At 65.4% G+C, this 22,889-nt stretch overlaps 2 protein-coding genes across 2 annotated transcripts; one reads left to right on the top strand and one right to left on the bottom strand.

Annotated features, from left to right (window-relative positions):
• Positions 1 to 509: 509 nt before the first annotated feature.
• Positions 510 to 10,311, bottom strand: PTPN7 (protein tyrosine phosphatase non-receptor type 7). The gene is given in 12 exon segments (XM_082344465.1): positions 510 to 1,892; positions 2,053 to 2,193; positions 2,985 to 3,098; positions 4,449 to 4,606; positions 5,247 to 5,357; positions 5,645 to 5,782; positions 6,894 to 6,970; positions 8,111 to 8,195; positions 8,483 to 8,666; positions 9,076 to 9,146; positions 9,148 to 9,391; positions 10,232 to 10,311. Coding segments are annotated over 10 exon segments (1,086 nt in total). The 5' UTR covers positions 9,202 to 9,391; positions 10,232 to 10,311; the 3' UTR covers positions 510 to 1,892; positions 2,053 to 2,099.
• Positions 10,312 to 13,137: 2,826 nt separating this feature from the next.
• On the top strand, positions 13,138 to 22,880 carry LOC309611013 (uncharacterized protein; the record flags this gene model as incomplete). Its single annotated transcript, XM_082354727.1, is given in 22 exon segments — positions 13,138 to 13,254; positions 15,007 to 15,289; positions 16,196 to 16,755; positions 16,919 to 17,078; positions 17,081 to 17,088; positions 17,189 to 17,452; positions 18,238 to 18,644; positions 18,888 to 19,122; positions 19,302 to 19,317; positions 19,401 to 19,641; positions 19,693 to 19,728; positions 19,730 to 19,778; positions 19,780 to 19,815; positions 20,135 to 20,201; positions 20,287 to 20,447; positions 20,546 to 20,624; positions 20,716 to 20,792; positions 20,893 to 20,928; positions 20,930 to 21,222; positions 21,224 to 21,487; positions 21,768 to 21,823; positions 21,826 to 22,880. Coding segments are annotated over 22 exon segments (4,500 nt in total).
• Positions 22,881 to 22,889: the final 9 nt, after the last annotated feature.

Genomic DNA, 22,889 nt, shown 5'->3' with positions numbered 1-22,889 from the left:
GGCTTGCGGAGATGCTGGTCCTGGGAGGACCCAACCTCGGGGCTGCTGGACCCCCCGATCCCACACCCCGCTTTGGGCGTGCCTTCCTATTTGGCCTCCACAGGCACTCACGTGGCGTCTGTGGTTTTAGTCAAAGGTGCATAAAGTTTCAATGTCAACCGTATCTGCCAAGCCCAGCCGAGATGACCCCGAACGATCAGTTGCCAAAGTGGAGGTATCACAAAGTCCTGGCCCTGCGCAATATCCTGGGTTATTAAGTTATTAACTTACATGGTCTTTCTAGTCCTTGCCCTTTGTGAGTCCCTCTCTAGTGCCTAAGGAACACCTTTGCCCGTTTCCCAGACTGACTCCAGTGTCACTTTGTTTCATGTGTCCCTGGAAGGGCTGTAAGAGTGCACGTCCTGGGGTAGAGATGCAGCCTGTTCCTGGTCTGTGAATTCTTACTCTCTCTACTGATGCAAAGAGGCTCCAGAGGCCTGAGAGGAAGAGGGAAAGAAGGAATGACTCAATCATCTGAGAAGTCTTTATTTTCCCACCTGCTCACTCTTCAGAGCCTGTCCTCAAGCTCTGGGACAGGGTTGGGGCAACAGCGCCCAGGGAGGGGAGTCTGCCACCCGTGCGGTGGCTTTCCTCCTGTGGGGTCTGAGCTCAGGGAGGACCAGGCGCCTGATGGCCCTGCACCCAGCGCCACGGGCACCGGGAGTGCCTCTCATAGGGCAGGAAAGCTTCAGGAGGGGGTGAGCCCATTCCCAGGCGGTGAGGAAGGAGGACCAGCAGAAGCATTAAGGAAGTCACCCTCGGTTCCGACGCTGCATGTTTTCCAGAAGCGCTGTCTGAGGGAAAGGCCAGCTGTTCTCTGGGACCCAGCTCCTTGGGGGGTTCCTCGGAGAACTGGCCCCGGCAAAGGCAGCCGCCAGGGGCCAAGCACCTGGAAAGATGGTGCCTGCCTTCCTCCCCATGGGCAGCCCATCTTGGATTCAAGGACGAAGGATTTGGACGCCTCGCTGGGGTGTGGTGGTCAGCCCTGAGATAGATCTGGGGGGCCCTGGACATCGTGTGGATGTGAGGTGCGGAGGGGAGTTAGCTCTCTGGGGGGGTCCGGGTTCAGCCTGAGCCCCTGGGTCCGTGTAGGTGCTTTAACCCGGGTCGCTCATGGCAACAGCCAGACATCCAGGCGTGCTCTGCGGGGAGGAGGCCATGGCAGGGCTGCTTATCTAAAGTCAGGCAGTGCTCTCGGCTCCTTGCTCGTCTCTTGTGTCCTCCCTGGGTACTCGGAGTCCCTTCTGGGGTCCGAAGGCAGGCAGAAGATGCTGGGCTTCCCTGGAGAGTAGCTGGGGTGGGTGGCCGGCAGTTACGGAGGCACGGGCAGCTGTCTGGGCCTCCAAGGGGTCCGCACACTTTCCCTCTTCTAGAGATTTCAGCTGTCCCACCAGGTCACCTCCATAGCCTGCTCCCCGGACACTCGTGTGGGCACAGGGGTAGTCTGGTCCTTGCTCTCTTTGGGGGGTGTCCAGCCTCACAGATGTGGGTGAAGAGGCAGAGTCCCTGCTAGGATGCTGAGGACTTGGCCAAGGTGGCACCAGGCTTTTCCCAGCTCAGGTCATCGGCCTGTTCTCGGGCTGGGCCAGGGTGGGGGGTGATCTTGCGGTCACTCTCTCGCCAGCCCCAGGAAGGGGGTACAGCCGGAGTGGCTTCTAGGTGCTCCTCTGGTTGTTCTCCCCCGGTGGCAGTAAACCACCTGATGTCCACGTCCGAGGAAGAGACTGAGGCTCACACGGCGTTTCAGGGACCAGGATTCCCGGGCCTCTTCCCCAGCTCTGTTGTCAAGGTCAGCTGCCAGCTGTAAGCTCGGAGGGACAGGGGGGGTTGCCCCTGGTGTCCACTGGGGGCCTCTGCAGGGAGCAGGGGAGTGGGCAGTGCTGAAGAGCCAGTGTCTAGCCCTGTCCTCACCGTCCAGCTTCCTGTGACCCCAGACACACCCCGAGGGGCACCCTGTTCCCATGCCCACCCAGGGGGTTCCCCAGGTCACAAGGCCCACTTTCCCAAACCCACCTTCCCAGGCCCAGGGAAGCAGCCCTGGGCAGGGGAGGGTGCCAGGGTCAGGGGTTGGGCTCCTCTGGCAGCTGGGCGGCGTACAAGGCCAAGGTGTGGTGCAGGAACTGGTACTGCTCCGCGGTCTGGATCATGCCCCCCCTGCGGGGAGAGGCACGCAGGCCGTGAACAGCGGTCCGGAGGGGAGAGCCTGACCTGCCCGAAGGCCTGTCGGCTCCTCCTTCCAGGTGCATCCTCTCTGCAGCGGACTCCTCCCGCTGCGCCCTCCCCAGCCTGGGGTGGGGGGTAGGAGGGGCCCACGCGGGCAGGGGTCTTCTCTGACCCCTCAGCTCCTGGGGCAGAACCAGCCCCTGAGTCCCCAGGCTGGGCCAGGAACATTCCTGAGCCCCAAGATTTCCTCTTCCCGGTAACCTTAGAAGTAATAATTCTATATATGTGTATAGTAGGCGCTTGTCTTCCCCCAATACTTTCACATCCGTTAACGCGTTCCTTATGGCAGCTCTCTGGGGAAAGGGCCATTGTTTCTCTCTAGATAAAGAAATGGGGACCCAGGGAAACACGGTGACAGCTCAGTGAGATGCACCCTGGTCCTCTGTCTCCAAATCCAGTGAGCTGCTGTGCATCGCCTATGGCCGCCTCGTTTCTAGAACCAACCGTACTCTTTCCCCCCACCTTTCCCCTGAGGAGGGAATTTGGAAAAACAGAGACAAAAAACAGAAGAGATTGAAAGCTCGGGTAAATCCATAGGGTGGCCTATTTAACTCTAGGCGCCCCACGTCTGCCACCCCCCCGCCCCCGGCCAGAGAGCTAAAATTCTAGATTCTCGCCAGGGTGTGAGCTGCAGAAGAACAGCTCTTTAAGCGAAAGGGGCCCCTTCCTTTCCCACAGGAAGTGCCTGGTGGTGAAGTGCCCCGCTCAGGCCGCAGACCCACCTATCCAGCCGCAGCTGGCACACGATGCCCAGAATGTCCACTTCCCCGAGGGCCTTCAGCTGTTGGCAGCCGATGCGGGTGGCGATGAAGCAGCCAGTCCGGCCGATCCCTGCGCTGGGTCCGGGGGTCCAGGGAGGGGGCGGGGAGGTCACAGGGGGCCGGGTGGGTGGGGAACAGAAGGGAAGTAGGGGTGCCTCCACGGGGTGGGGGGCGGCCACGGAGGCGTCTGCATCCCTCACTGGCCTCACCCTAAAGCCGGTCCAGGTCGCCCTCGGGTCCTGTAGACGTTTTGAGGAGCTCTCTCCTGCTCAGTGGGGGACAGCCGCTTCCTGCTGGCAGGGCCCACGCTGGGCTGGATGACCCCGCGGAACGCCCTCCCCTAACCGTGACGCGTCCTCACAGCTGCTGGTGCTCGGCGCCCTTGCCCGACTCGGTCCTGCCCACAGTCCTGTCCCCTGTGCTCTGTCGTGCCCTTGACTTCCTCCCTTCCTCAGGAAGTCTTCCCCTGTGAGCCCCTGACCTCCCAGCACTGTGTCTGGGTGCACCTGCGGGAGGGGCTTCCAGACCCCTCTGCCTGTGCTTTTGGCCGCTGTGTTCTAGCTGGAATGTGTATCCCAAATGCTTTCCTTATTTTAAGTCTGTCCCCTGTATCACCCCTGACTCCACCCCAATCCACTTCTTACCCTGTGGCCTAAGTATTCTTTGTAACTGGCAAATCCAGTTTTCCGAGCCAGTCCCTTGAGGCCCCTCGTCACTTATCTTCCAGGCTTTTTCATCCCTGCCCCCTTCCCGTGTGACATCCGGCCCCTACTCGCTGCTCTGCTCCCAGCGTCATGTCAGTCTCTAAACTGCACCTCTGGGCCTTTGCACGTGCTGCTCCATCTGCCTGGCATGCTTCCCCCCCCCCCCCCCCACCATCTTCGCTTGGCTAATTCACCTTTCAGGTCTTAGCTTGGCTTAGAGGCCATTTCTCCTGGAAGACGTTCTCTGGCCAAAGTCTGGGTTGGGCGACTTTGTTCTGTGCCCCCCGCCCCCCCAGTCCCCTTTATGTTCTCATCATGCTGCGTCCTGTTCGTTTCATTGGCTGTCTTTCCCACCAGACCATAAAACTTGGCAGAAACCAAACTGTCTTGTTCACAGCTGTCTCCTTAAGCATCTAACACTGTGCCTGGCAATACCAGGTTTTCAGTAAACATTCATGAGTGAATAAATGCGTTTCCTGACAGCGGGGATCATGTTCGTCTCCTGCCTCAGCAGACTGGGAGCTGCCTCTCTGGACTGTGCCTGGGTGTCCAGCCCACACGTCCAGGTTGTGCAGCCAGAGGGAAGGACAGAGCACTTGCTGGATGACCTAGAGATTCCTGTCCAAGTAAGACCTGGGCCTGCCCGGCCCTGCTCTGCTTAGACTCCTTCCCAGGAGGGGCCCAGTGGGGAGGAAGGGCTTCCGGGGGAGGGGGCACATACCTGCAGTGGACCACGACGGGCCCGGTGTTGGCAGCTGTCTCTGGGCTGTCCTCCACCTCGGCCACCAGGCGCAGCAGGGGCCCAGCTGATTCTGGGGTCTGGTGGTCAGGCCAGGCCGAGAAGAGGATGTGCTTCACTGACCGGCGCTCTTCCTGGTGCTGGGTGGGGACAAAGCGTGAGAACAGGGGCAGGATGAGGGCACCGCCCGTCCTCTTCTCTGGGGCTGGGGCTGGAGTGACCCGAGCAGAAGACGCCAGCCTCGTCCAGCTCACTGTGCGCCACCGCCCCCTCCTCGGACGCTCTCTGGGGAGCGCGGAAAGACCCAAGTTCAAGTCCTGGCTCTGCCTCCAGCCAGCACGTGGCTTTGGGTGACTCCCTTGACCTCACTTTCTTCACCTTGAAAATGGGGCCATGATGCTCGGAGGACAGAGAAATGCTTTGGGGAGCAGAAGACGCTACACAATAACAGAAGCGCTTTTAGGCACTTTTTCAAGTTATTAAGCATCTTGTCAAACGGCCCGCGGTTCCTCCAGCAGTGACTCCAGGACCCCGCCCCCTCCTCCAGGCGTTTGGCACAGACCGCTGGGCCTTCCTGGCGGTTCCCACAGGATCGTTGGCGCTGCCCTACTGGACTAGAGGCTCCCGGAGGGCGGCACCCACATCCCTCTTCTTCTAGTCCCAAGCAGGTCTTTACATGTGGGTTCAAGCAGGTTTCCCTGAGCAGACCTGCCTGTGACTCCCAGGGAAGTTCCAGAGAGTGAGGGTGGCCCGACTTCCCTGTGGACCAGAGGGCGGTACCTGGATGGTGAGCTGCCTCACGGTGTATTCCGGGCTCTCTCTCACGTCCTGGACATGGATGCGGAAGGGCCCGTAGGTCTCCTCCTCCGTGGGCCAGTAGTGGACACACTTCTGGGGGGAGGGAGCTGGGAGTCAGGGGCCAGGGCAGCAGAGATGGGAGCGGGGACCCCAGCTGCGAGGGCTGGGCTGTCCTGAACTTGACACCTGCAGATAAAGTGCCCCCCACCCCTGCTTCTGGCTGGGGATGGCCTCCCTGCCACGTGTCTCAGGAACTGACAGGTGTCCTCAGCTCCCAGGGGAGGCCCCTGCCCCGAGCTGCCCCAGCAGGGGTGGGGGCTGCGGAGGTGGGTGCAGCCTCTCCGTCTGGGTTCGCCAGGGACCACGCCTCAGCCTCCTACCTCCTTGCCCTCTCGGAGCTGAGTCAGCATGACAATGAGGGACGTCTCCTCCTGCCACACCATCTCCCAGAAGTCTGACACGGTGTTGGGCATAGGGCCCTGGGTGGCGATGTAGGCCTTGTCCTTCCCACCGTATCCCTGCAGGCGGAGGAGGCCGGGGAAGGGTGGCCGGTGAGGCCGGGGCCCTGGGGCAGCCAGACCTGCAGGTGCCGGGCTCAGGCTGCAGCCAGGGACCGTGCAGCCCGGACACACACGTCACAGACACACACACCAGACGCCACATGGTGGGCACGACACGGGCTCTGAGTGAGAACATCCGGTTCCAACCCCTGTTCTGCTCACTGCCTGTGCAGCCGAGAGCGAGTTTCCCAGCTTCTGGTCTGTAAACGGGGTGTAATGGCCATCCAGCAGCACGTGGTGCAGACCAGACTCTACGAAGTGTGTTGGGTTGGGTCTAGCATCTTTCAGGGCCTCTGTGAACGTTCCCTTCCTCCCCCGATGCTTTCTATTGAATACTAGCGCAAGAGGCGAAGAAAACAGTTCAGTATTTGTTGAGCGGATGTTTCCCTTTTACATGCTACTTTGTATATTTAGCAGCGAGGCGTAGCACACTCCTGCCAGCCTTTCCTCTCCCCTTCAGGATCCTCAGCTTCTTGCTCCTCAAGGGACGGTGAAATCCAGACCCCCCCCCTTCACCGGGCCGCGTTTCCCCCACAGGCGGCTCCGGCTGCGGGTTATTCACCGGGGCGCCCGGCCGCGGTCCCACCCACTCTGAGCCGCTAGAGGGCGCAGTCTGCACCTGCCGCCTCCCACCCCTGCGGGCCGACGCTGGGGATGGAGCCCACCTGGCCTCCCCGCCTCCCGGTTCCTTGACTGAAGCCGTCTCCACGAAGGAGGGGCTGCCTGGAGCAGCGAAGGCCAGAGGGGAGGGAGCCGGCCGAGCGCCCCCAGTTGGCGCTGCACCTTCCGTGCAGACCTGGGAGCCACAGGCTGGGCCTGGCCCGAGCCGCCCTCGGCGCTGTGAGGCTGGCAGGGGCCGCAGGACGGGGTGCGCCAAGGAGACCGGGGTCTTCCTTCCGGCGTCTGACGTCTGCTCTGTGCTCCCGCCTGGCGTCCTGGCCTGTTTTCACCGGCTTGGCTCGGAAGGGCCGTGGCAGCCGTGGGTCGGAGCTGGGACACCAGGTGCCCGAACCACCAGCCGTGCTGGGCGTTCTCTGGACATAGCCCCCCTTCCCCGCCGGCGACTCACCCGGATGTAGTTGGCGTTGATGTAATCTCCGTCCTCCTGGCTCTGCGCCCGGCCCAGACAGACGCGGCTCTGGGGGTCTAGGAAGTAAAAATCAGCAGAGACCACAGGTCAAAAGGTGACCAGCGAAGCAAACTCACGCAGGGCCAGAGAGAGGAGAGTCCTGTGCTTGTCACGGCACCTGCGAATAGCAGGTGGCCGATACCTATGGCATTATTTCATATGCACGCAGAAGGGAGCCACAGAATGTTCCTGACCAGCAGTGGGCCATGGTCACAGAAGTAACTGGGAAGGTTCCCTGGCTGGTGCTGGGCAGGATGGACAAGCGAGGAGAGGGCCGTTCCTGAACGACATTCTAGTCTGGAGATCAGTGAGGCGCAGAACAGGGTCATAGCGATGCAAATGGAAAAAGAGACATTGTCTCCTGAGAGGCCGGGCTGGAGCTGAGGCTTCATTCCACCCCAAGGCGAGTCAGCCTGGCCGTCTAAGGGGGCCTTTCCCCAGCTCCAGTCCAAGCCGGATGAAGAAGCAGGCTCCCCAGGGCCAGCTGGTCTGGACGGAGGGTGCCTCGGGGCCAGGAGCAGGGCAGTCCCCCCTTCCGTGAGCGCTAACAGCCCCCGGACTGGCCCAGGCAGGCAGAGGGCTGTGGCCTCCAGACTGGGGGTTCCTGGAGGTGGCCTGGCCAGATAAGGCTGCTCTGAGCGGAGCGGGAGGGGGAGAGTGTCCCCGGGCCTCGTGCTCAGAGGGCCTGTGCCTGCCTCTGAAATACAGGAGGTGCTGACCCCGGGACCCCCATCTGCAGCCTCCTCGCTGCCTCCATCTGAGATCCTCCAGCCCCCTCTCGGGGAGCCATCCTGACGGGGCCTCTCCCCCCGCAGACCTGTGTGGGCCCTTTCCCACATGGGAAGAAGAGGAGGAAGGAGGTTTGGTGCAACTGGCTGTGTGACCTCCAGCAGGTTACACAACTTCTCTGTGACTTGGTTTCCTCATTTGTAAAATGGGGATAAGAACACCATAGCCCGACTTCCTGGGGTCACACTGGGCAGTGCCGTCCTATCCTCATGCTGCTTGTGGCTACGGCTCCCCTTCCCCAGCCAGGCCCGGGTGTGGGCATTCCTCTGCCAGAAGAAGAGCCTCTGCGGACGGCAGCTCTCTCCTGGCCGAGGCTGTGTTTTGCCTTCTGAACGCCTCCAGCCCCAGGCCCCTGCTGCAGTCCTTACTTGGCAAGATGGTCTTGTATCGGTCCTTGGAGGCATGGCCAGGAATATCCAGGTCTTCAGGGCTGACAAAGTTTGAGGGGATCTTCTGGCGGGGGGAGGAAGCAAGTGAACAGCGAACCCCCTTCCAGCCTCCTCTCCCTCCACCTTTCCTAGTAGAGCTGGGACCCAGCTGTTCCCTCCTGGCATCAGGACACAGGTCTAGATGTGGTGGAGGGCAGAGGAGGGAGCCTGGGCGGGTTCCTTCCTGGAGACCCCGGGGTTCTCTCTCCCAAGGGCCCAAAGGGGACAGGCCCGCAGGCCAGGGTAGAGTGGTGCCAGCTGGCTCTCCTGATTCAGAAGGGCAGTGATGCGGAGGGGACCCCACGTTCTTACCAAGAATTCCTCTTCCAGCTGCTTGGGGCTGGGTGGCTGGTGCTGCAGGGCCCGGCGGGTGAGGGGGTGCCCGGCTGTGCGCAGAAAGTGCAGGGTGACCTCCTGGGGTGTGCGCACCGAGCAGATGGGCTCCACGGCCCCCAGGGACCGCACGTCCAGCATCAGAGCCACATTGGAGCCGCGCCTGCAGCACAGACGGCCAGTGTCCCGTGAGCCCACGCGCGGTCAGCCTCTGACAGTTATGATTGTTACGGGCACCTCTGGGGGGCGGCTCCTTGTCTCCCCTTGCCCCAGAGGCCCGGGCCCTGTGCACCCCCACCCCTTGTCAGCCAGAGCTGCTGCCCCCACTTCCTGTTCCCAGCCCGGCCCCTAAAGCTCCGACCCGTATCCAGGCCTGGAGGCCCCGGCCCCCTCCAGGGGTGCTCAACCCGACCTGGGGCTTGGGGCGCAGGTGTGAGGCTGACGCAGAGCTTGTGCCCCAGACAGGTAAAGGGCATGCAAATGACATGCAAATGAGCACATCTGCTTTCCTTTTCCTGGAGAGGTGGTGAGGGTCCCGCAGGAGGGAAACCCCTCCCGGAAAAAGGTCTCACCTCTCCTGCAGGCGCACGTGCTTCTTGGCTGGCGCCTGGTCAGGTGGAAGCTGGGTCATGGCTGCCCTCAGGGGAACGGGTGGCTGGCGGCTGTGCTCTGGAGTGCCCCCCGCAGGCCTGGACCATGCTGGGGGGCTGGGCCCAGGGGAGGCTCACTCGGCCATGAGCTTTGACCTCTGGGCTGCCTGGCCCAGGCCGGCTTTCTGCCCTCTGGCACCTCTGTTTTCACTGGGGTGTCTTCCGTTCCCCAGGAAGTGGCGGTGTTTTCACCCTGGGAAGGCCAGGATCTCTGCAGGGGCACCCGGGAGGCGGCAGCCTGTGTTTAGAGTAAGGGCAAGATGAAAGGTAGAGACGGTGGGTGAAGATAGGAAGGAATCTGGGGGGAGGGGGCGGGGTGGGGCGCTGCCCCAGCCCTACGCTGGAGGCCAGGTCAGGGAGGGCGAGGGGGGAATATAGCGGTTCTGGATGGAAGAAGGGCTCACACACACCCACTCTGGGTGTACGGGGGCCTCCTCTGGACGAGAAGGTGGAGGCCTCCTGCAGCCTTGGAGCCAGCCAGGGCCCCGGGCGTGCGGGCTGCTGGCCCAGCGGGACCCTCACCCGGCTGCTGGCACTTCCAGCCCCAGGGTCATCCTGGCTTCTGGGGTCTCTGTCCAAGGAGGGAGGCTGGGGGTGTTTCCTTCCTCCTCTGCCCATCCCCCCCCCAGCCCGCCTCGGTAACCGTCACAGGAAATGGCCTCACCAAGCCCTTGAGCGACAGCGCATATGGGGAGGCAACAGCTGGGGGCACAAGAGGGGGCGCAGAGGTGGTGGGGGGCCCTCCTCTGGGGGACAGTCCCCATCTTCCAGACCAGGGTCCCAGCTTCCGAGTCAGGGAGGGGCTGTGGGGTCACCGCGCCCGCAGGGGCCGAGCGGGCCGGGCGCCGAGTGGGCAGAGAGGCTCTCGCAGCAGGAGGGCCTCGTCCGCCTCTCCTCTCCCTTCGGGGCCCTGCCTGCCCCTCGGGGACATCAGGGGGTCAGCACCCACGCCCCAGCCGGGCACCGTGGCCCCGGGCACCCTCCTGCTCATCCCCCTCCGAGACGCCCTCCCTTGTCTCCCCAGGTTTGCACAGCCCTGGCCCGCGGGGCTCCTCCCCGCCCCCCCTCAGGTACTTACTGAAGCAGCTGTGTCCCCCAGCGCCTCTTGCCAGCTGTCTGTCTGTCTGTTGGTCTGTCTTTGAGGGCTGAGAAGGCTTCAGGAAGCCAGCTTCCTCCCTCCGCCCCTCCTCGCTGCCACCCACGCACGCCCCAGCTGCCTGTTGCCACCACCAGGGGTCGGCGGCCTCCCGCCTCTGCCCCTCTGGGGGCCGCTGGCTGTGTCCCAGCACCTTTGCCACAGGCCTGGCCCTGCTCGCCGGGAATGGCCGAGGCGCCGGGCCATTCTTGACCACCCGGCCCCCTCCTCCAGGGCACCTCCTCCAGGTCCTGGGTGCGTCCAGCCTCTGCCAGCTCGTGGGGCAGGGCTGAGCCGACCCTAGCTCCAGGCTGCCCTGCAGAGGCCCGGGCACTCCTGCTCCCACCGACCTCGGCCGGAGACTGATTTCCACTTCTCTGCTTCTGCCTCAGAGCCTCGCCCTGGAAGCCCTTGCCCCTTCAAGCCGCGGGAATCGTGCCAGGCACAAACAGAAGTGGGCACAGACTGGGTGGGGCAAGGGGAGGCAGGAGTTCTTGCTCCCCAAGGGGACAGGCTCGGGCCAGGCCAGAAGGGTCATCCCAGGCCCTGAGCCACACCCTGGCGCCCAGCCGCCTCTGGCCTGAGCCGGGCCAGCTGCCCTGGGAGTCGGTAGTAAAGACAGCTTGTAGGAGGGTCTCGGGGCTTTCCCCGTCTCCCAGGCGCCCCCCCCAGGCCTCCTCCCAGAACCCTGACGTCTACTCAGAGACCCACGGAGAGCGGACAGCCTCTGGCTCTCACACCAGGGGACCCCTGTGTCTTCTTTGCCCCTGGGGTGCCTGAAGCCTGGGCTTGGGGAGGGGGGTGCCCAAGTCCAACACCCCACTGGCCCACCTCTGCCTCACCAGCGGGCCTCCTGTTGGCTCCCTGCTCGGCTTCTTTCACCTGAAACGTTCCCGACACCTTCTGCTCCCGGCGCCCACAATCCCATCCTTCCCCTTCCACCCACTTCTCTGATTCAGCCATCAAAGGGTGACAGCAAAAAAGCACTGACGTACAACAGGCCCGGGGGTGGGCATGCAGGAGGGGCCGGTGGGGAGGGGCTGGCCTCCAGGTGGAGAACAAGATGGCCCTCTGGGGCTCAGGAGGTCCAGAGCTGAGGAAGCACTTGGCTCTGGTGCCCAGACGGGGAGGAGGGCGCAGGAGCCTGGGTGGACCTGTGGGCTGTGACCTCTGCCTCAGCTGGCCCTCAACCCCGCCAGAGTTTCCACTAGTGGATGGGGGGGGCCTAGGAATCAAAAGGGGGGCAGGAGGGGATTGGAAAGAGGGCCACCCCCTCTGGGGCAAGCTGTTGATTGTTATCGAGAACAGGAAGCTAGGGTACCGCAGGGGTGGGGAGGAGGAAGCGGGCGAAGCCCTCCCCAAACTGCTCTGCTTGCGCCCCCAGGCTCTTAGGGTCTGAGCCCTCTGGCTGGGAGCATGCCTGCCTCCCAGGTTTGAGAAGCCTGAGGTTGAGCTCCTGGGTGGAGAGCAAGGAAGCTGGGGGCCAGGAAATGGGCAAGGGGGGTGGGGGGTGGGTAGTGTCTGGGCGTTAGGCAAGACCCCGAGAGTCTCTCAGCTCCCTCCAGGTGTGTTTGCGGTAGGCAGATAGTCACCTTGCCTCCTGCCCACCCCTCGCCCCTTTCCGCTCAGAACTGCCTGGACATCTTTGGAGGTGCAAACACAGCTGCGGGGCGGGGGGCGGCACCGCCACAGGCCTCAGAGAGGACAGAGCCCTGCAACAGCCCCGCAGCCTGGACTGGGGGCCCCGCTGTGCCCTGTCTGGGGTGGGCTCTGCCCCATCCAGGCTGCTGGGAGCAGGAGAAGGCCTGTATGCCCCAGGAGTGACTCCTGTCCCTGAGCCTCCCCCTCTCCTGGTGCGAGCCTGCCCCCCACAGCTCTCGGGCCCGTCACTCCAACTGCTGACTTGCATCCAGAGCCGGGTCTGGGGTGCAGGAAGCCAGGAAGACGCCGCTGCGCCCTTGCTGAGCCTGGGCAGTTACTGCTCCTCCCCGGGGCCCGGGCTCCTTCTCAGGATCGCCCTCCCCAGGGGCCGAGGACCGCCCCTCCCACATCGGTCAGGAGGTGGAACTGGGGCGCTCAGAGCTGTCAGCTGGAGAAGCGGCTCTGGGAGGGCCGAGGGCGCCGGAACTGTCCCCCTCCTCACTGCTCCCTTTCCCCGCGTGGCCTTCACGCGGAGGGCTGCCTGGGGCGCACTGTCCCCCTGCAGCTGCTCCCCGGTTCCAGAGCTGTGAGCCCCAGGGTCCGGAGCCCCCCAGACGGGCAGGTGTGCCGGGAATTCCCACCTGCTTGCCCTGGGGTCAAAGGCTGCCCCCCGATCAAAGCCCCAAGGCAGGGGTCTCAGGGACTGGGCCAGCCGCGGGGGCTCTGCACGCCGGCCGCGCCCTGCGCCCCTCCCCGCCTTCCTCTCCGCTCCTCTCCGGAGAAGCCCTGATCCCGGGCACCCCACGCACAGCCCTCAGATCCTGGGCCAGCCCAGGCGACTTCCATGCCGCGTGTCCCTGGCTGCGTAGGGGAGACAGGGACACAGAGAGCTGGGATGTGCGCGGAGGAGGACACCGCAGACAGCCCGGCTGGGAGGGCTGGTGGGAGGTGCGAGCAGCTCTGGGCGCCCCCCAGACGCCCAGCCCCCACCCGACCCAGTTTCCTGACACCTCTGGGTGCCGGCTGGTGTGGGGACTTTCCCATACTTTTCAGCCCCTGGCTGAAGGACCCGCGAGTAGGCCGGCCCAGCCGCCCTGGGCCTCCCGGGAAGAGCCCCGTTCTTTGCCGGGTTGCCGGAACTCAGGTCCCTGTAGGAGGACTTCAGGACAGAGGGGAGGCCTCTCCCTCCCAAGCCCAGAGCCAGCGAAATGGACGTGTGTTCCCCAACGCGGCCCTTCTCTCCAGAGGCCCTCCTGCTCCGGCCCCACCCGGCGCCTGCCGCCTTGACGTCCCTGGATCCCACACGAGCACGTGCACTCGGGCAGGTGTGTGCACCCGCATGGCTCACAAATCTTGCCTGTGTGCACTGTCAGGCCACACGCACGGCCAGGCTGCCAGCACGCACAGGCCCTCGCCCCACGCAACAACCTGGTCAGAGGGACCCAGGCCTGCCCGCTCCCTGGGGACCTTTCCCGGGGTGTGGGAGGAAGAGTGGGAGACGGGCCACGAGAGCCACCTGCCCTTCTCCTCCTGGGGACTACCTTCCCGGGCGTGGGAGATGCCCAAGGCCAGGCTTCAGCAGTGGGAGCGGAGGGGGGCCGGAAGAGGGAGGGCTGCCGGCAGCAGCGGGGGAGACGGGCTGGTTCGCACTCGGGAGCCGGGAGGCCTGCACCTGTCCCCTGCCGGCCTCTGCCTCTGGCTGGCTCTCTCCAGAAGGAATCAGTAAGGTGCTCGAGGGCTCGGGAGGCCCCCCGGGGCTCTCTCGGTGGAGGATGTGGGTTTGTCTGTGGGAGTGGCTGCTGGGAGGAGACACAGCCCTTGTGGTACTTTTTTGCTGAATGGAGAGCCTTGGGTTGGGGAGACTGCTTCTATCATCGGGACCTTCCAGCACCCTCTCCAGACCGCCCCTGCCCCCCAGCCCAAGGCTGCCCCAGTCTGGCTGGGGGCTGACAGGTGTGCCCCTACGGCCAGGTGCCTCAGCCAGGCCCCGTCCATAGGACTAGCTGAGGGGTCTGTGCTGTCCCCAACGGGACCCCCTTTTCTGGGAAGTCTTGGGAACAGTCTGAGACCTCACCCCTTACCTAAAACCGTGCCCTGCTGTACCTCTTCTACTTAGATTCCGAATTAGGGTGTTTCCACCCCACTTCTCCAGCCTCTGCGGGTCCACCAAAGTGAGGAGCCCAGGTGAGGGGGAGGGCCAAAGGTGCAGTGTTTCCCCCTCCTCTTGGCCAGACTGGCCCCAGATCAGTTTCCCTAGTTGTTCCCCACCCCCAGCCCTTTTGAAAGAGCACGTGTGCACTCGCGTGCGCACACACACACATGCACGCGCGCGCGCGGCCTGGAAAATCTGATGGGGCTGCAGTGCTGAGTTTCCAGGCCCCCATCCAGAGGCCGGTGGGTGGCTCTGAGGTTTGGGGCTGGGCAGAGCGGGGACGGGCAGGCAGCCCCCGGCTCTGGCCGGGACTGGTCCCCGTGCAGGCCCGCGCTCCCTGCCAGACGGCCTGAGAGAAGGGTCCTCAGGAAGCCAGTTAGCTGTTCAGACTTTCTGTACCTGCCTGTTGGCTGGGCGTCCGCCTCCCCGCCTTCGAGCCTGCTCCGGGCCCCAGAGCCGCTTCCTTTCCTCCGTCTCCCTTCCCTCCTTTCCCTGCGTCAGCTGCCTTGGGGTGGCTGCTCTGGGGGAGCGGTTCCAGGTGAGTCATTGGCTCCAGGCTGGAGGGGCCTGACCTCGGGGAGGCTGCCCGGGGCCTTCGCAGCGCCTGCGGCCAGGTGGGGGCGGGAGGGGGAGGGGCAGGGGGTCTAGGTAGAGGGGGCGGGGGGCAGGGGAGGGGGGGAGGCAAGCACGCATCCTAGGGGGTCGGGAGCAGGAGTCGAAGGTCCCAGGTTCAAGCCCAGCTCCCCTCCTCACGCTGGGGCCTGGGCTCTTCCCTCCCTGGATATTTCTTCCTTATCTGGGGAACAAGGGCGTGAAACCAGAGGGCTCTTCTAGACCTACCATCACTGGGACGCAAGGCCTTTAGGACGGACGCGCGCCTGTGTATGTCCACAAGCGACACACACGGAGGGACGCACTCTCATAGCTGGTCCATCCACCCAGCAGCCAGCCACACACACCCCCACCACGTCACCAGGACCCCTCCTCACAGGAGCACAGAGGCCCGGTCCACCTCCGCGCGTGGAGGGTCAGACACCCCTTCCTCTCCCGGAGGGTGGGGCGTCGGGGACCCAGCTGTCTCTGCCCACCCGCAAGGCCGTCTCTCTCCTGCTCCTGCTCAGAGGTCCTGCTCCTCTGTGCCAGGTTCAGTGTTGCGGCCTTTACCAGGTACAGCCCTGAGACCCTCCTCTCCTTCTCAGCCTTCTCAGGTAGGCGGGCACCCAGCTAGGACTCCAGCTGGGTCCTGGGGTGGGGATTGGTGCTGAGACCTCCCTTCTGAGGCTCAGCTACCAGCGGGGGACCTGTCCTGCCTAACAGAGCTGGGATCCCCAGAGCCAGCGAAGGAGGTGCTCCTGGTGGCAGCCCTGGCCTGGGTGGGCTGGGGGTAGTGGGTAAGACAGGCGTCGAGGAAACGGTTTGCTGCTGCTGTGATTGGTCTACCCTCCTGCAACGCTTCCGTCTGCCATGCTGCTCCCGGCTGGCCGCCGGATTCTGGAGCAGCGCTGACCAGTAGAAACACAAGGCAAGCCGCAAGTGAGAACCACATTTGTGGTTCCTAGTAGCTATGTTAAAAAGAGAAAAATAAACAGGTGCAATTAATCTCAGCCACATTTTATTTAAAACAAGGTATTAAAAATATCATATCAACATATGATCGATTTTTTTAAATGATTAATGAGATATTTTACATCCTTTTTTTAAAATCAGTAAAGCTTTGAAATCCTGTGTGTAGCTTATGCTTGCAGCAAATCTGAAATTGGAGCCGCTCTGGTTCAAGTGCACAGTAGCCCAGGGGTGCGTGGCGACCGTACTGGACAGAGCAGCTGCAGAAGGCGTGGGGCCAGGCCTCTGCCCTCTTGTCCTAAAGGGTGTTGGGTGGGCCCTGCTCAGGAGCTGGAGGCGGGGAGGGCTCGCAGGCTGTTCTCGGTGACCGTCCAGGGTGGTCCCCCTGGCAGCCTTCTCTGGCCTCGGTTCGGCATCTGGGACTTCCTTCTGCGGGGTGAGGGCTGTCACTGCGCCCTCCACCCAGGGGGTCTCAGGCCCGGGGAAGCTGGTATGTCTCATGGGGCGGCAGGTCAGGGCTGCCCAGCTCACCCTTCCCTCACCGTCCACAGAGCCCCGGGCCAACGTGTCCCGGGCGGCAGTGCCCCTCCCAGCAGCGGTGGGCGTCGCAGCGGGCGGTGTCCTTGCGCTTGGTGCCGTGCTGGAGGCGAGTGCAGGGGCAGAGGTGAGCGGCGGGGAGGGCCGGGCCGGCGTGTTGGGGGAGCCCCAGGCTGCCTCCCAGGCCCTGTCACCCTCTGCAGGTCGGAGGAGAACCTGTGCTCCCGGGAGCTGGCAGCTTACAGCCTGCAGTGAGCGTGCGGCCCCCGTGGAGCGGGGCAGCCGGCCCGCCCTCCACAGGCTCGGTGATGACGGGGTCTCCCCGGGACTGCGTCCCTCGCCCCGCCAGCCGAGTCCTCCCTCAGCCGCTGTCACACCCCCGTCACCCTGCTCCCAGGGGCCCCCGGCTCCTCCCGGGCCCTCAGCCTCTGCCTCCAGACTCCCGTCCTCTCGGTCCCCGACTGACCACCTGGACGGTTTCAGGCCAAGTCGCTTCCTTTTCCTTCTTTCTCTCCGATGTTGGATTGTAATCTACGCTCTATCGCTCCTGTTCCTCCTTCTGCTGACCGCACCCTGAGCGGTGCCGTGAGCAGCTGTGCCCAGAGCCATCCTCAGGACCCGGGGACGGGGCCTCAGAGACTCATGCCCACCTCCTCCGAGCGTGGTCCTGTTTGCCCTGCCCCCTCTCTCTGGCCCCTGGAGCCCAGGGCTGGTTTCTAGCTCCTGGGTGACCCGGCTGTGCGGCCCACCCCCTCACGGCACCCAGGGCGGGACGCTGCACACCAGGGCCGCCGCCTACTCGTCCCTCTTCCCCCAGGTGGACCCACCAGCCCATCCCTGCCCACAGCTTCCGACAGGGCTACGAGGCCAAGAGCGCCCGTGCCCAGCAGGCTTTCAGGCGTTCGAGGTGAGGCCTCTGCCGCCCCCAGGCTCTGGGGGAGCCCAGCTGTGCACGACCCCCCCGGTGTGGGGGTGACATGGGTCTGCTTCGGCCCCCGTCTCTGCAGGAGCTGAGGGAGGTGGGCGAGGAGCAGCCTAGGCTGCAGGCCGAGCACCCTGCCGGCACCGCCGAGAACCGCTACCCTCACGTGCTGCCCTGCGAGCACGGCGGGCAGGGGGGTGCGGGGCCGGAGCTCGGCCCGGAGGAGGGGCTGCATGTGCCCGCCCTGAATGCACGGCTTTTACCGTCGGCAGATGGCCACTCCCGGGTCAGGCTGACCCCGCTGGACGGAGAGCCTCACTCCGATTACGTCAACGCCAGCGTCATCCCGGTAGAGCCGCCTGCGGGCTGGCTGCGGCGTCCACTCGGGAGGGGCCCAGTTTGCAGGACACGCTGTCCTGCCCTAGCCGTCCACGAAGACCGCCAGCTTGTGTGTCTTGTGTGTTGGTCACTGTGCTGGGACCGCAGGAGGCAGGGCTGGGCTACGCGGATTCCCACCTTCAAAGGAGCAGGAGGTGTGTGTGTGTGTGTGTGTGTGTGTGTGTGTGACACCTGCCACGCGGCATGACACGTGCTGTAATAAGGGCACACGTATGGTGCTCAGAGCACGTGAAGAAGGAACGTTTAGTCCACCTAGGAATCAAGAAAGGCTTCCTGGAGGAGGGGGCATTTGGTCTCTTGAAGGATGAGCAGAATCCTGATAAGTGAAGAAAGAGAGGCAGACATTGCTGCTGGACAGACCCAGAGAAGAGCCGGGAAGGACATGTGGACAGAGTGGGGCGGGATCATCGGGTGGAGGCAGGAGAGGCAGATGGGGCTGTTGGAGGAGGGACTGAGTGCTGGCCTGGGGGAGCTGGGTGGGCAGTGGAGCCCTGGGAGAAACGCAGGTGGTGTGGGTCGGGTGGTGAAGGGGTGGCCTGGGGAGGCTACTTCAGGGCCATCAGTGCCTTGTCATCGTCCCATCGAGGTGGGGCTGTCTCCAAGTCCTTTGTGCACGTGTGTTCACGTGTGTGCACACGTATCGGCCTGCACACGAAGTCCTCACTCCCGGAGATCACCCGTGGGATGCATGGCTGTGTGCTGGGCCCCAGTTAACGTGATCCTGCCCACCCCCAGGGCTACACCCGCCCGCAGGGGTTCATCACCACCCAGGGGCCTCTAAAGAAGACCCTGGAGGACTTCTGGCGGCTGGTGCGGGAGCAGCAGGTCCGGGTGGTCGTCATGCTGACCGTGGGCATGCAGAACGGGCGGGTGAGCGTGCCACAGCCCCCGGGGTGGCCACCAGGTGGCAGGCTCTCCCCACAGGACCAGCTGTGGGTCTGGGAGGCCGCCCAGGATGGGGCAGGGAAGGAGACCGGGTACCCAGGCTCCCAGCTGGACTCGCCTCCATCGCCTCTGCTGTTTCTCACCGAGTCCACCCTCTCCTGCTCCGGGCCCAGTCTGCGTCCTTGCTTTAAACACGCCTGTGCCCTGCTCCGTGCGGGGCCCTGGGACAGCACCTTCGAGCCCCTCCAGCTGGAGCGGTGAGGCCAGGCCAGGTGGTCCTAAGTAAGGCCATGCAGTTTGCACAGGAGCGCGGCAGCTGCCTGGAAGCCCCAGGGGTCACACGGAGGTCTGGGGGTGGAGGTGCTGGGGCCGGGCCGGGGGAGACAGGCTTCCGGACAAGCGGGGTGGCGGAGACAGACGGATGGGTGGGAGGTGCTGATACAGCAGGGGCGGCAGTGATGGGGAGGGCCCACACCTGCCCCCCAACCCCGCTCTGACCCTCTGGCCCTAGTGCTATGTGAGCACTACTGGCCAGCCGACTCCACCCCTGTCACCCACGGTCACATCACCGTCCACCTCCTGGCCGAGGAGCCCGAGGGCGAGTGGACCATGAGGGACTTCCAGCTGCAGCACGTGTGTGCCCGCGAGCGAGGAGGGGTGACTCCTTGGAAGGTCGGCTCGCCTCTTGGGCCCCTGGCCTCCCCCTTGCCCAGGAGGCTGGAGGTTAGGGAAGGGTAGGGAAGCACAGGGAAGGCTAAGGGTCATCCGAAGTTGGCTGAGAAGGGACGGTTTCTGCCCTGCCCTGAGCTCGGCTCAGGGCCTCCGCTCACCCCAGACCCCTGGGCCCCATCTGCCTTCCCAGGCTGTGACCTCCTGGGGCAGCAGTGCCCCCCTCCCCCTTGGGCCCCCTGCAGGCAGACTCCCCGGGAGGCTGGAGGAGCCAAGGGGAGCATCCCAGTGTGGGGGGCACCACCCCGCCCTCAAGATCTGGTGACAGAGTGAGGGCTGAGCAGAGGACAGTGGGTTAGGAGGGGACAGAGCAGCGGCTCCTCTGCCCCCCAACCTCCAGGCTGCCCATCAACCGCAGTGGCCAGTGAAGCAGCTGCAGTCCACCACCCGGCCAGACCACGGCGTCCCCGAGACCCCCAGCTCCCTGCTGGCCTTTGTGGACCCGGTTCGGGAGCAGGCGCGGGCCGCCCGAGGCGCAGGGCCCATCCTGGTGCATGCAGGCGAGGCAGGTGGCAGGTGGCGGGGGTGGGGTGGGGAAGGGCCCCCCTTCACAGCCTTGGGCCCTCTGACCCGCAGCGCAGGCGTGGGCCGCTCGGGCAGCTTTGTGGCCCTGTCAGCCGGTGGAGGAGGATACAGTGGACGTATTCCACACGGTGTGCTCGGCTGCGCCTGCACCGGCCCCTCACGATCCAGACCCCATAAGGGCAAGGCGGGTGGGCTGCGGACCCTGAGAGGGGGTGGGGCAGACGGCCGGGCCACAGCGTCCCCAGGGGCCAGGGAAGGACCCGGGGGAGGGGCTCGGACACTCACCCTCCTATCGGGGCTTCTGTTTCCCTTTGTGCGGGGGGTGGGAGGTGGGCGGGCCCCTGCCAGCTCTGATGCGGGGTTGGGGGGGCCCCACGGGAAGGCTCCCCAAAGCCCCTCGCCTGCCCCGGGCCGTCTGGCTGGTCAGGGCCTGGAAGTCTCCCGGCTGGGCCACGGTCCCTCAGCCGACCGCCTCCCGTCCCCCACCCCCCAGAGCCAGTACATCTTCCTGCACGGCTGCCTCCTGAGCAGGATCCTGGAAGGGGCCCCGGCACCTCTGAGTACGTGAAGCTCCGGGGACCTTGTCTGGTGGGGGGCAGGGTCCCCGTCCCTCCCACCAACAGGCTGCCAACTCCGTCCACGCAGGGCCGGCCGAGGAGACCGGGAGCGGGAGCTGGGCAGCCTCCGGCACCCCCAACACAGCCCGCGCCCCGCCCAGGCCGCAGCCCATCCGCGTGAGGAGCTTCGCCCGGGCATGCTCTGAGCGGGCAGCCAATGGCAACGCTGGCTTCCTGGGGGAGCACGAGGTGGCTGCGGGCCGGGCGGCACGACGACGCGGGGTCCCCTCGTGCCACCACTTCTGCGGCCTGTCTCATGGTGCCCCTCTGCCGGTCACCCTCCCCAGCTCCCGCTCCAGGCCCTCAAGGACCAGGCGGGCTCTGCGATGCCCTCTCCCAGCCGTGGGCAGGACAGCACGGCCTCCCGTGAGTGCCAGTGGGCTTGTAGGTGGACTGGGCATCGGGCGTCGGCCAGACTGGGACCTCTGGCGGCCTCACCCTCACCCTCGTCCCGCAGACGGCTGTTGTCACGAGCGGTCCCCTCCGGCAGAGGACGGCCCTGCTGCAGAGATGCCCGAAGCCTGGCTCTTCCCCGTGAGACCATGCCCTTGGGCTGTTGGTGCTTCCTGGTCTGGGGCTGGGGGGCTGGGGGTCCTAGAGCTGAGACGGGCAGGGGACACCCTGTGCTCTGCAGGGCGGGCCCTCTGGCCGCGATCACGTCATGCTGACCGGGGCCCGCAGAAATCTGGGAGCTGGTGTGGGAGCACGGGGCTCGCGTGCTGGTCTCCCTGTGCCTGCCAGACTCCCGGGAGAAGGTGAGGGAACAGGGGCAGAGGGTGGGATGCCTGGGGGTTGGGATGGGGGTGTGGTGTGACCAGGGCCTGGGTGGGGATGGGCTGGCCGGCCGAGCAGCCCTGACCCGGTTTGGCCACGGGAGTTCTGGCCCACGGAGTCACAGCCCGTCGCCACGGACGCGGAGACCGTGCGCTGGGTGGCTGAGAGCAGCGCTGCAGGCTGGCCCTGCACCCTCCTCAGTGTCACACGTGTAAGCTAGGGCCGTGGGGTGGGGGTGGGCTCCGCGGAGCGGTCCCGGCCCCTCCAGGCACCGGTGCCGACGTCTTTGCCCAGAGGGGGAGCAGGAAGGAGCGGCCGGTGCAGAGGCTGCAGTTTCCGTGCGGGGAGCCGGGGCAGGAGCTCCCCACCAGGGCCCTGCTGCCCGTCCTGGCTGCCGTGGGCCAGTGCTGCTCCCGGGGCGTGGAGAAGCCAGGCACGCTGCTCAGCTACTGCAGGTGCCGCTGGACGGGGCCCGGGAGGAGCAGGCAGAGACCTCACTGCCCCGCGGCTCGGGGTGAGGGTCAGGACACAGCCCCCTCCTCGCTCCGCCCTGACGTCGTCTTTCGGGAATCTGTCCCCCGACGCCCCTGCCCACTGGGGCCCCGGCTGGCTGTGGCCGTGCCCGGCGCCCCTCCCCGGTCCCCAGGCCCAGGCTGGGTTTCCCCACGTGCCTGCCTGGGCACCCGGCCCTGCCCCCACCCCCCAGGGGCCCCTCCAACTCGAGGTCCTTTGCAGCAAGGGTGTGGCCCAGCTGGGCACCTTCCTGGCCATGGACCAGCTGCTGCAGCAGGCTTCGTGGACGTCGTCACCGTGGCCTTGCAGCAGTCACAGGCCTGTGGGCTCATGACCCCAACGCTGGTGAGAGGCCACGGGGGCGGGGGCGGGCTTAGCCGTGGGAGGGAAGGGGCGGGAGTGGGGTGCGGTGGGAGGGCTGTGCCCCGCTGCACTCGGGCAGCCGCCAGGTGGCGCCCGGCCGCTGCTCTCAGTGGAGGACAGGGAGCCTTCCCGGCACCGTCCAGCCGCCCTCGCTGCGTCCTCCCCTTCTGCCCCAGGAGCAGTTCATCCACCTCTACAACTGTCTCAACAGCGCGCTTGTGGACGGGCTGGCTTGCGTTGGTGCCGGCGGCCGCCCCGCAGGCCCACTCGGCCCTGGCTCCCCTGGAGGGCAGCCTGCACGCGCGCCGGGCCCCGTGCTGTGAGGGGGCCGAGTCGGGGAATAGAGGATGTGGTCAAGCCAGAGGCCGAGTGCGCTCTGTCCGTCCATGCCAGGGCCTGGTGGGAAACAGGAGCGGGGCTGGGGGGGCCTGGCGGGTGGCTTTCGCGGGGCGGGCAGCCCCCAGCCCCGCCCTCCGGTTTCCCAGTTCCTCAGATCTAGCCTCTAGTGTCCGGGGGAGCCCTGGATTCAGAGCCGGTTACTCGGGGCGAGGGGGCACAGCCGCTGCCCTGTGTGCAGCAGGACCGGCCTGGCCCTGCCCCCCGCGACCCGGCCTTCCCGTTTTCCGCCGCCGGCGGCAGGCGCCGGGGGCTCGCTGCTGCGTGGCCAGAGCGGCCGGGTTATCTCGGCCTCCTTCGCTCCACCACAGTGCGGGAGTCTGGGGAGGGAAAACCAGGAGGAGAAGCAGAAAGGAGGGCAGGAGTGCTCACCGTGGCGACACCATCACCCATGGCCCATCTGTCCCCTCATCGGCCACGAGGCCGTGGACGGCTGGTGCCAGAGGCGGGGCCCCAGTAGAGGGCCTGGGGGACACGGAAAGCCTGGACAAACCAGAGCAGGAGGCCCCGAAAGGAGTCAGACCCCGAATCGGGGAGGGGGCAGGGCTCTCCTTGGCCACCCCGAGCTCCTCGTGAAAGACGAGG

Source organism: Balaenoptera borealis, assembly GCF_965194805.1.
Source record: "Balaenoptera borealis genome assembly, chromosome: 1".
NCBI lineage: Eukaryota > Metazoa > Chordata > Mammalia > Artiodactyla > Balaenopteridae > Balaenoptera > Balaenoptera borealis.
This window is presented reverse-complemented; position numbering and strand designations above follow the sequence as displayed.